This window comes from Parus major, chromosome 8 (genome assembly GCF_001522545.3).
Source record: "Parus major isolate Abel chromosome 8, Parus_major1.1, whole genome shotgun sequence".
Classification (NCBI taxonomy): Eukaryota; Metazoa; Chordata; class Aves; order Passeriformes; family Paridae; genus Parus; species Parus major.
In genome coordinates, this window is record NC_031777.1 from 30,186,707 (window position 1) to 30,199,149 (window position 12,443).

General features: G+C 52.5%; 1 protein-coding gene across 1 annotated transcript in view; it reads right to left on the reverse strand.

Annotated features, from left to right (window-relative positions):
• Positions 1-790: 790 nt before the first annotated feature.
• WLS (Wnt ligand secretion mediator) overlaps positions 791-12,443 on the reverse strand; it is a 25,151-nt gene continuing 13,498 nt past the window's right edge. The window contains exons 3-12 of the mRNA XM_015636861.3: positions 9,565-9,689; positions 8,980-9,141; positions 8,134-8,270; positions 7,647-7,815; positions 7,385-7,482; positions 6,850-6,913; positions 6,494-6,637; positions 5,148-5,231; positions 3,540-3,693; positions 791-2,936 (exon numbers count right to left, since the gene is read on the reverse strand). Coding sequence (XP_015492347.1) covers positions 2,827-2,936; positions 3,540-3,693; positions 5,148-5,231; positions 6,494-6,637; positions 6,850-6,913; positions 7,385-7,482; positions 7,647-7,815; positions 8,134-8,270; positions 8,980-9,141; positions 9,565-9,689 — 1,247 coding nt within the window. The 3' untranslated portion in view covers positions 791-2,826. The remainder of the gene's footprint in view (positions 2,937-3,539; positions 3,694-5,147; positions 5,232-6,493; positions 6,638-6,849; positions 6,914-7,384; positions 7,483-7,646; positions 7,816-8,133; positions 8,271-8,979; positions 9,142-9,564; positions 9,690-12,443) is intronic.

Genomic DNA, 12,443 nt, shown 5'->3' on the forward strand with positions numbered 1-12,443 from the left:
GGAGCCACGGGTTCTGCTCAAAGCTCACACCCGGACCCTCTGTTAGGTGCTGTTTTATCAGGGCAGCCCCTCCTGCAAGGAGACTGCAGGCCTTCGATACTGAAATTTGTCCGTTTGCATCAAATTTTCCACTACTCCCTAAGTGCCAGTTGAAGAATTATGGCATTATTTAGGTTGGAAAAGCCCTCTCAGACCACTGAGTCCAGTCATTCCCCATGTCCCCAAGTGCCACATCCACACATCTTTCAAATCTCTCCAGGGATGGGCACTCCACCCCTGCCCTGGGCAGCTCTGCTAGGGCTGGACAACTCTTTCCATGAAAAAAATTTCCCAAATCTCCAACCCAAACCTCCCCTGGCATAACCTGAGGCTGTCTCCTGTTGTCCTGTCACTTGTTCCCTGGGAGAAGAGACCAACACTTTTTTAATAATTTATTTTCCCTGGATTATAGACAGTAAGACAGGCAGCAGCACGCTGAAATATGGGCAGCAGATGGAGGGTGATGCCCAAATCAACACTTCAGTGGGGTGATGGCCAACACACAAAGGTCACAGCACAGCTGTGACATCCCAGGGCTGGCAAACAGGGACAGGAAGGAAAACCCTGCAGGGTTGTTCAGCCTGGAGAAGAGAAGGCTCCAGGGAGACCTTAAGAGCCCCTTCCCACAATTAAAGGGGCTCCAGGAGAGCTGGAGAGGGACTTTGAGTGAGGGTCTGGAAGGGCAGGACAAGGAGGACTGGCTTCCCACTGCCAGAGGAAATTGAAGATGAGAGGAAATTCCAACAACAAATCCACAATATTGTATATTTTATTTAAATTAACAAAACTACGTGTTTTCCAGGTTGCTGAAAGCATTCTGTAAAAACTGAACTCATCCTAAACAAAAAACAAAAGGATATATTTTAATAAGACCCAGGGACTATTTCCAAGACATATGAATAGGGCTGAGGAAGGAAGAAATAAAAAACCCACACACGCACGCACACGTCCACGCGCCCCGTAAACAAATTGTTAGTGTTTGACACAAAATTTGGTTTGAAAGCTGCAGCTCCCCGTTCCTGGGGAGCCTTTACAAAATGCAATGCTAAAGTCTAAGCTGGAAAAGAACCCACGGACACAGCTATGGGGACAACATAAATATCACGTAAGAACCCAAGGGAAAAGGGATGGTAAAGTTGCAAAGTCGAGTGTTCAGCTGGGAACGTTCCAGGGTTCCAGGGATGTGCGTTGATTTAATTAACTTTGTAATGGAGTAACTACTACGAGTAGGAACACTGCTTGGACCTGCTTTGCCTCCAGAGGCAGGGGAAGCTGGGGATCCCGGGGAGGGCAAACACAACAAATGGAATTGCTTTAAGAAAATCCAACAGGAGCTCCAGTTAATACAGGGGGAGCAGGCCTTTGGCAGAGGTGTGGCACATCCTGACTGGAGGAGCCCCATGTGATGGTGCACAAACTGGGGTGTCCAGCAATCAAACCCATGCAAGGTGATCTCGTGGTGCCACCCTCTCTTCAGTCATTGTGTTGAGCTTTAATAAATAGATGAGGGTAAATGAATAAATTCTGGGATGGGAACTGTGATGGTAGCTGGGCTGACAGGAATGAGTTTCCCCTCTCTGCCTCCTCTCTAACCCTTCAGCAGCACACAGCAGCAGCAGATTCTTACCTTGCAGGGCCAGAACTGGGAGGGTGAATTACGTGTACCAGCAGTTAACACAGACATTTACTCCTGCCAGCTCATGAGGCTCCCTGGACACTCCAGGTGATGGAAGCTGTGCCCAGAGCAGTGCAGGCCCTTCCCCTCCATTCACTTCTCTGAACTGGTCCCAGCAGGGCTCAGCTCAAGCCTCCACCCCAGCTCAGTTCCCACTCCCCTCTCGTTGCCCAAGGTCTCTCTGCACGGGGCTGAGCGAGCCCAGCGCCTGTGTCTGCTCTGGGAAAGCACAGATCCACATTAGTGCGTGACCAGCAGATCCTTTCAAGTCTGATAATCCCTGGAAGAATCCAGCTCTGCTCCAGCCTGGCAGTGCACACAGCGAGGCTGCCCAGCTCCCAGGGATGCGCTGTAACTAAAGGGGAAGGTGGAGGAAGCCATGAGAGCACGGGAAGCCAAAGGGACTGAGAACAGGGAGGAGCTGGCTGTGGGATCAGCCAGCTGGGAACCCGGGTCAGGAGCGCTCTGTTCTCCTGCAACTCAGCTCAGCATCCAGGCTGGACATTCCCTGTATTCAGCAAACAGCTGTAAAACCTGCTGAGAAAGCAGTCACTGCTTCTACTAAAGCTTTACTAACAGCCTACTCCTCTCCCAGCTGCTTCATCCAGCGGCAGTGGCTGCAGGGCCCCACCAAAGACTCAGACAAGGGTCAGTACAGCTACAGCGGTGGAATTAAATGTTTCTACAAGGCTCCCTCCTGCAACCAACACCTTGTGTAAGTTGCACACAGGAGCAAACCCAGAGTACTGAGCACGTGCTCCTGCCTGAGCTGCCTGCAGCACCTTTATGCACCAGCACACCCAGCAAAATCAAACCATCCCCACGGCAGCTCTGCCCCGGCCCCACGTCCCGACGTGCGACTTTGCAACCTCAGTGCCCTTCCAGCAGGGTTTTACGTGCCCGAGTGTAACACAATATACACAGCCCTCCCCCCAGGAATAACTACACCATAGTAAAGAGTTACAAATGTTCTGCTCGCTGTGGCTGCTCTGTGAACGCACCAGGGACGGGGTGCTGGAGGAGCGGATGCGGCCGGAGAGCTCTCCAGCCAGAGGGACTCGTGTGTCCTCTGCTCCCCACCCCAGGCTGGTCCCTGCTGAGGCACCTCCGTGTCACTCCTGAGCCTCCTTCCGAGCCAGCTTGTAGACCTCTGTGGGCCCGTCCACGTGGGTGATGGTGGTGGTGAGCTGCAGCTCCTCCCCGCTGTTCACCCCCAGGTCACCTGAGAAACAAACGCCTTCCATCAGAGTGGTCCCACAATAAAATATGGGACTATTTGGAAGGATCCAGTTTATTCCCTCCAGCCTTTTCAGCCACGGACCAGCAACTTTCCTATCAATTATTTTATGTACAGTTATTTAAATAGAAGCCCAAGAAACACATTGAGGGGCCGTAGCACGTTCAGAGAAAGGAACAGAGCTGGGAAGGGTCTGGAGCACCAGGAGAGGCTGAGGGAGCTGGGAAGGGGCTCAGCCTGGAGAAAAGGAGGCTCAGGGGGGCCCTTCTGGCTCTGCACAACTCCCTGCCAGGAGGGTCTATTTTCCCCACTCCTCATCCCTCCATCTGAGCTATGCAGCTCCATCTGGGCAGTGCTAAAAGGCACAAAAACCATCCTGAAGGCTCCAGCCAGCCTTGCCTAAAAGTCAAACCTGTCTAACCCAGCCATTAATTCAAATACCTGCCTGGAAACCCAAACCATCACTTGCAAAACTTTTCAAGGCACTGAGTGTGCACCTGGGCCAGGAAAAAAAAGGCACAGAAGGCATCCCCTACTTTGTGCCTCTTTGTCTCCATGAGAGCCCTCAGGTCATTTGGGGACATTTACCATTGGACTGGTCTTCACCGTAGTTCTTGTGGGATGGTGCGTACAGGAACATGAGGGCGAACACGTAGAGATTCCACATCCCGTAGATGCCGGTGAAGAAGGCACTGTTGACCTGGATTGTGACTTCCCCCCACTTCCAGTGGCCTTCTGTCACCTGTCCAGAGAAAACAGACACGGACAGGCCATCAGGAAGAGCAAATACCATAAAAACACAGCCTTGGAGTAAATGAGTGAGAACAGTCAGTTCAACAGGAGGGAGGAAATGGAGTGTAACAGGTTCAGTGAGGCAGAAGTCAGGCTGGGATTCTCCTCCTCAGTCTCCGTCTGCAGGGAAAAAATGATTCCTGAGAAAATGATTCCCTCAGGACTCCTTCAGCTCTGATGTCTCGTTTGCTGTGACCGAACCTCTGCTCTGTGGTACTCCTGCCACAGCACAGATTGGCACACAAAGGGCACTCCCTACCTGGGGACACCAGTGACATCCCAAAATACCCCACTGCTAAAAATAGACCTCGTGAAACAGGTAAAACTAGCAGGAAAACCAGCCTGAATAATGGGGGAATCAATGTGCTGAGCATGGCTGGCTGAGCAGGGGCCAGGCTGACAGCACCAACCTGCCACATGCTGAGGGCTGTCAACATCCATGAAAATATCATCAATATTAATATTCCTTCAAGATACACAGACTGCTCAATCTGCAATGTTGCTTTCTGTTAAAGAGCAACAGAAAGGCCAAGAAGAAAACTAAAGTAGTTTAAAAAGAGAGCCATGGAGCTGCTGCAGGGCTGGAGCCCCTCTGGAGCCAGGCTGGGAGAGCTGGGGGTGCTCACCTGGAGAGGAGAAGCTCCAGGGAGAGCTCAGAGCCCCTTGCAGGGCCTGAAGGGGCTCCAGGAGAGCTGGAGAGGGACTGGGGACAAGGGATGGAGGGACAGGACCCAGGGAATGGCTCCCAGTGCCCGAGGACAGGGCTGGATGGGATCTTGGGATTGCAGGAATTGTTCCCTGGCCCGGTGGGCAGGCCCTGGGATAGAATTCCCAGAGCAGCTGGGGCTGTCCCTGGATCCCTGGCAGTGCCCAAGGCCAGGCTGGATGGGTTTGGAGCAGCCTGGGACAGTGGGAGCTGTCCCTGCCCATGAGATGGGCTTTGAGGTCCCTTCCAGCTCAAGCCAGACTGCAACTCCATGATTCAAGCAGCGATAAATCTCATTTGTACATCAGAGCTCAGGATGAACAGGTACAGCTGCTGCTGGCCACAGCAGGGCTGCAGTCAGCCCAGGGAAGGCTGGATGCTCTCATGTCTCTGTGGGCACACAAAGCCACCCGGGTGTTTCAGTGTGAACATTTTCCCCTCACTGTGTTCTCAGAAATGACTAAAGCCAATTTCCCACAGCGCAGCCCCAATGCTCCCCGGGAGCCAAGGGCCTCTGTGCCAGCTCCAGCCTCAACAACTGCATGGCAGAACTTCAAATAAATGAAAACAACTTCTTCAAAAGCAACTCATTATCAAAGGTGCTCAGAACAGGCCAGTCCTGCCTGACCAGCGATGAGCCGGCGCCGGGAGCGGCTGGAAGCTGATGCTCTCCCGGGAAGCCCAGAGCCATCCCTCACCTGGCTCACGATGAAGAAGATGACGGTCATGGCTGCACAGGCCAGGGTGATGAGCATCAGGAACTTGAACCTAAAAATCAGCCCCTGTTTAGAGAGAAATGTCACTGGTCACATTAACAAAATCCACAAAACCCATTTTTGGTTTTAGGATAGACAAGACACGAGGATAAAAAATAAAAAATAAAACAAGGGTCCAACCCACGAAACCCCAAAGCAAAACAACCTCCACCCACTCGTGTGCCGTGCTGAGCACAGCCCATATCCTCCGCTCCCCACACGTCTGCGCTCCTGCCGGAAGCTCCGCGCGGGGTGGCCACGTCTGGACAGCGCTGCCTTTCCATGACATTTGCCTGGTGACTGATTGAGCAGCTCTTAATTAAGTGGAAGAGGTGGCACGTCGGTGTGAGCCGAGCTGCAGGGGGGGATGGTAAAACAAACAGTGGTGGTGTCTCAGCGTGGGCTCGGGTCTCGCCGCACTCATCCTCACCCCCAGCCCGGCTGGGAGGGAGCTGCAGCGATTCCAGCGTCTGGAAAACCTGGCTGGCTGTCACAGGATGGAGATTCCCAGATGAACTCCTTGGCTGGCAATCCCACTGCCCCTGCTTTCACTGCTTTTACATTTTTACTTACAAATTCTTTTGGTTTTGGGCGAGCGTGTGGGTTTTTTTAAGCTGGTTGTGGAATTTAGGTGGAAATGTCAGTGTCTGCGTAATTACCCTGCCACACCACGACAACAAAGGACTATTAATTTAACTCTTCCACACCTGTTCCCTGCTCCCCACGTGTTTGGATGTGGAGTGTGGCAGCAGCAGCTCTGCACCACAAGATGAACCCCTCTGCCTCCTTCCAGAGGGAAAAACCACTCACTATCTGCTTCAAATTCCTTCAAGTCCAATTTTCTAATTTTTTATGTGCATTTCTGATGGGAGATTAGGACTTGTTTAAAGAAGGGACCATAATTTAACAGAACAACTTTGGGGATAAATATTTGCACCCCTGTAGAAGCAGGTCAAGCACTGAGAGTGAGCCCCTTGGGTTTGACAGCAGGCAAATCAGGTAGGACAGAAAAATATATAAAATTATGGACTAAAAATGGGGATAATGGGGGGAATGTGTTGTGTTTTGACCCTCAGCAACTTCATAAGGAAATGATGCCCCAAAAAATCCAAATTTACACCATGAAAAACTAGATGGTCTTAGCAAGACCTCCCATTAAACACATAAATTAATATTAGAGGAGAAATGGAAGTATGAGGAAATAGCTAAAGGGGGGGTCTCAGAACAGACTTTGAGGTCCAAAATGTGTTTTAGAAACAAATAATCTGTGCCCCAAGGAGGACCCTTACCTCGTAGTGAAGGCGGCGAGCCTTGCTCATGGCAGGGAGGCTCGACTGCTTCCCACTGATGTTTCTGAACACTTGGAAGACCATGAAACACAGGAAGAGAAAATAGAGGCACAGGCAGATCCCTGCTACTATAATAAAGGCCATCTGTGCAGGGGAAGTTAAGGAAAAATGGTACAAACCAACAAGAAATCCTAGAAAACATGATCCAGGTGATTCCCATATTCAGTTCCTCAGTGGTCTCCTGCAGTGCCTGAGGCACCCTCTGCCCCCTAAAAGCAGGAGTTTGCCCACACCTCCCTCGCAGGGGCCTGGCAGGAGGGAGCATCTCCCTCTCCCACAAAGCAGGGGAAGGATACAGCCAGCTCCGTGCCCACCTCGGTGGTCCAGATGCTGTAGAAGGGGTTCTTGAGCTGCACTCCCCTGCAGAGAGGAGAGACAACACCAACTGTCAGAGGGCTCAGAGGGCCCCTTGTCCTCTCTGTAGCCTGGGAATCATAGAATCAGGGAATATCCTGAGTTGGAAGGACCCCCAAGGATCATTGATCCAACTCCTGTCCCAACAACCCCACCCTGCAGCTGAGAGCGTTGTCCCAGCGCTGCTGGAGCTCCGGCAGCCTCGGGGCCGTGCCCATTCCCTGGGGATCTGCTCAGTGCCAGCACCTCTGGGGGAGAACCTTTTCCCAGGGTTCTGCAGGGGAAAAGCTGTGCTGCTTTCCCATGTGGGTGAGGAGAAGGTGAGGTGGGAATTGTTTCCATGGCCAGCACACTTCAGAGCTGCTGCAGGAGCCTCTCCTGGCTCTGGGGGATGGGGCTGTGCACCCAGCCATGGGGTCCCTGCTGCAGGAACCTCTGCTGTGGGATGGGCGAGCCCGGGAGCGCAGCTGCACCCACCTCTCGCACATGTCGAAGATGAAGAGGCAGAAGGAGCCCACGGCGATGGGTCCAACCTGCTTCCAGTACCCCGAGAGCCGATTCCGCTCATTCTGGTCCTGATCGCCGGGTGGGGAGGAGGAGAAAAAGGAAAAGCAAGTTAGCCTGAAATCCCCTCAGCTGCTGCAAGTCCCCACAGCATCATCCAACCACCAGCAAGGGAGCTGCCAGGATTTCCTGGAAGAGGGGCTGGAAACAACCTTGCCATGGGTGCAGTACCCACCATCATGTGCTCCCCGCAGAAGATGATCCAAAACGAGAGCAGCATGGCATAGAAGATGCCCTGCCGAATGTCTCCAAAGAGCAGCATCCAAGTCCAGTCAAATCCGATGGAAAACCACTCCACAGGGATGTTAATGAACGTCATGGAAATTCCCAGAGCAAAGATGACCCTGGAGAGGCACAAACACCATCTCTGTCCGGTGTGCAAGGGAAGGACAGAGCCCCCAAAGCCAAAGCTGGGCATGGAGAGTGACAGAAGGAAATCCAGCACTGTTTGGGAAGTGTCACCTCCTGCCACCAAACCCCCTAGGACTGAACTCCTCAGGGCAGCTCCTTTTTCTCCAGGGGTTTAACAGGAAAGGAAAGAGAAGCTGTGGAGGTCTCCAGCTCCCAAAGTGCCTGGGTGGAGGGAGGCGATGGAGAAGAGACAATTCCTATCTCCCAACCATGGGCTCCGGGAGCAATGACCACCATGGCCCCCCACTCACTTCTCCAGCAGGACGGGAGCACGTGTCATCAGCGTGATCCTCCTCCAGTACCACACCATGATGATCAGAATGCTGGGAGTCAGGAAGGTCTTCATGGCAAACCACACCTTGGTGAAGCCTCCGTTTTGGTGGATGCCCTGAGGAAAACCAGGGTACAGGGTTTAACACCATCATCCTGTGCTTCTCCTCATGGAGTGTCAGGAGAGGCACACACGTGGAAGTGCATCCCAACCATGGTTTGGCCAATGATGGACAGAGAACGGGTGCCCACTGAGCCCCCAGGCCACCTGGGCAGGTTCCAGAAGGTCTGAGAACAAATGCCAGCAGTCACGGCTTCCCTGGTGAGGGAGAGAGGGAATTCTGACACAGCATGGAAAAAGCTGGTGGAATGACTCCCAGACAAGGAGATCCTCATGGAGCCAAGTCCCCCTGGTGGGAAGAGCATGGGCTCATCAATGTGTTTCTCCAGTGTCCTCCCACCACTGTCTGCAGCCACCACGGCTGTGCTGGGAGCGTCCCCAGCTGGGAAAAGCATCCCTGCTCACCAAGCCTCAAGGGTGGGCAGAGCAAGGATCACTGACAGCCTTCCCAGACATGGCCACAGCCAACTCCAGCACACACCAGGCCCCCTCTGAACCCTCCTGTTCCTCCTTAGCTCCTGCCCATAAGGACTCTGCACCCCAGGCAGACCGAGGTGAGGACACAGGGAGCTCGGAGGCTTGGGAAGAGCTCCTCAGAAGAGCAGGGAGGAGGAGGACAGTCCCCTGGAGGCAGAGGAGCTCCAGCAGAGGAGCTGCAGCAGCCCAGGCACAGATCTGGGTGGCAGGGGAGGGACAGGACACTCACCACGAGGCGGATGTCCTTGATCTCACCGATGCCCACGTTGATGCCCTTCCTGTCGTTGACGGGCAGGCGGATGTTGATGAGGTAGTACTTGTGTGCCACGCTGCCAATCTCCATGAAGGGCAGGAAGTCACAGTCATAGTGACGGCCCTCGGACTCCACCGTCTGCAGAAAGGACAGGGAGCAGCTCCTCAGCCCCTGGGACCAGCACACCACAGAGCTCTCCAACTGGGAGCACTGGGAGCACCCAGAGCCTGCTTGCAAATTCCAGCCCGTGGGGACAGTGGCTGAGGGATGCTTCTCCTGTTTTTGATTGTTTAGGATCAATGAGTAAGTAAGGTTTGACCTCAAACAGGTTCACATTTCAAGCTTTAATGGGACCTTCCAAGATAAACCCTCTTCCTGACAGGAGGTGGGAACCAGCTGGGGATTGGCCTTTTCTCCCAGATAAAAGAGAAAACGGTCTCAGGTTGTATATATTGGATATTGAAGAATATTTTTTCATGGAAAGGGCAATCCTATGGTTCTGTGATTGGAAGGGGACAACTCCCACTCATCCCCACAACCAGGGTCATTCAAATTCCTTACTTTTGGAGAGCCAAAGGTGCACTTCAGCTTCCTGATCTCTATGGCATGTGCTATTTCCTCCCAGTCATCAAACATGTCATCACGATAGGCCAGCGACAAATCCAGGGTGATCTCTGCATTCTCTTCTGCAACAGCAAAGAGACAGGAGGCTCAGAAGGTTCCCAGAGCAATTAAAAAACACGACACCAAGTTCCTTTACAAAGACAATTAACAAACTGAAGTTGAGCTGTGCTGGGAAAAACCTCAGAACCAACCACACACAACAGCATCGATGTTTTCTGCACGTCTTGTTTAGCTTCAGTTGTCCAACAGAAGGTTTTTGGAGCTCTCCTTTCCTCACCTAGAGAACATTTTAGAGCATTCCCCTGCTCCTCCACACCTGCCCTGACTTGTTCCTGCCTCTGCAGATGCTCAAGCTCGTGACACACACAGAGCTCATGGCCTAGCAAGGTCACACACCCATGTGGGGCCAGCAGCTCATCCCCTCCTGGCTGTGTGTGCAGTGACAGCCCGGGGTAGCTGCTGGGAAAGGTTCTCCTTGCTGGGCTGCCAGGGAGTCCTTGCTGCCAGGAGGGAATCAGGATGGGACAGGCTGGGACAGGCTCACTGAGGAGCTGTAACCCAGCGAGTTCATGCACTGGAGCTGCAGCTGAGGCTGCCAAGGAGCAACACAACATGGTTAAAAACCCCAGGCAAGTCTCTACCAGCTCCACCAGCTGGAAAATCCTCCTGATTACCAGGCACAGATCCCAGGGAAGGTGCTGAACGAGGAACAGGCTCCAAAACAAGCATGTGCATGTTACAGCCCAGCCTCCTTTTGTAGGGCACCAAACTCTGACAGCCACAGCTGCTGGAAAACTCCAAATCCATCCACTGTGGAGTGTGGGGAGATGGCTCCAGATCCATCCACTGTGGAGAAGTGTGGGGAGATGGCTCCAGATCCATCCACTGTGGAGAAGTGTGGGGAGATGGCTCCAGAACCCATCTTCAGCTGTATTTTTGTTGGGAATAGGTGGTGGCACACTCATCCCACCGGATGGGAAGGGGCGGGGATGGGATCTGCGGTTTGCGGTTCTATTTTTACGCCCTTCGGAGGTGGCCGGGTTGAGCATCTGATGTGGACACCTCAGGATTTTTCTGAGCATTTTTTGGTGCACGTGATCTGCACCATCCAGATCCACATCCAGTCCCTTTCCAGAGCTGCCAGGAGTTGGGTTTCCATGAAACACGAATTTGCCATCTCAGATCCGCTGTTTAGGAGACCAGCAAAACAGATAAATGGGAACATAAGGTTGAACTTGGCCCGGCTAAAAAGAACCATGAACTCCATTTCAGAAGCCATAAAACCAACTGGAATGCTTGGGATTAAATCCAAGAAAAACAGCTTTCAGTATTTCATCTTTGCAGTCCAAATGTTGCTGCTGCCATCGAGTATGAAAAGCAGAAGGCAGAAGATGAACTGCTGCGTGCCTTTCCAGGCCAATGGATTAGAATCCCTCTGGAATTCTATCAGTCTCTCCGCTGGGGCGACACCTCCCCTTGGAAATGAGTTTTGTGCAAAGACCCTTCAGGGCTGTCAACATAAAATACAGACATATCCATATATCTCAGCACAGCAGACTGATGGCAGAGCTGGCTTAGTGGTTGGACTCCATCTTAAAGGTCTTTTCCAACCTAAATGATTCCATGATAATCCTACGCCAGCCTTCCATCAGCAACTCCCTTTGTCCCTGGGAAAGCAATGAGGACAGTGACAGAGAACCAAATCTAAAGATTTGTGCCTTATTCGCATTCATCAGATGGTGAATAGAGAATTTCCTGGGGAGGGGAGGGTGCCCTTTTCCTGCTTTAAACAGAGAGAGAGCAGGATCAGATTGGAGCTCAGGGATAAATCCTTCCCTGGCACAGGGTGCCCAGAGCAGCTGTGGCTGCTCCTGGATCCCTGGCAGTGCCCAAAGGCAGTGGAAGGTGTCCCTGCTATGGCAGGGGTGACACTGGATGGGCTTTGAGGTCCTTCCAGCCCAGATGAGGACAAGACACACTCCTGGAGGTTTCCCAGCCCTGAGCTCTGTGACTCCCCCTGAGGGACTCCCTGCTCATGCTCCAAGCACCACCAGTGTCATTTTTCCCACTGGCATTTCACTGCCCAGGAGCTTTTCCATGAATCACTTTATAGGACAATGCTTGCCTGGGATATCTTTGCTCATATTACAATGGCCTAAAAATAGTGGAGTTGTTTCAGGAGGGGGCTCTGTGCCAGCTGCACACTAACACAGCTGGCTGGGGAGAAGCCTATGGCAGGCAAGCAGAAATGCTGGAATTATTTCCATTACAATTCCATGCTTCACCAGCTCCCTAAAATTACAAAACCTACCAAAAAGCCCAAGGCTAGATGAATTAGAAAAGGAGGCTGCAGCACTCTGCCCTCTCACTGTACACAGTTGCTTTCCAGCTGCAAAGCAACTCCATCTCCTTCCTCTGGCCCCCTCCTTTCCCAGTTCTGGGAAGGGGTTTTAATAATTGAGTGCACAATGCATCAAGAAAGGAAAGGGACAGCACAGAAATAGCCTCTTCCTCAGAGGAACAGTCTGAGTCTCTCCCACCTTTCTGGGAAGGATAAATGCAGGGAAGTAGCTCAGCTTCTAAACATCTGCATTCTGAAAAATCTGTATTTCAAAACCACTGGATGTCCAGAGGGGGTTCCCAAGGTGAAGGTGATTAGGGCTGGTTGCTCCTCTGAAAGGTGAGATCCCACAGGGTATTCCAGGAGGCTCAGCCCCTGCCAGGGCTCTCAGGGCACCTTACCAGGGCTGCCCTTCCCCTCTGTCCCAGCAAAACACTTCTGGCTGGATGGGGAGAGCTGACACAGATTCTGGATG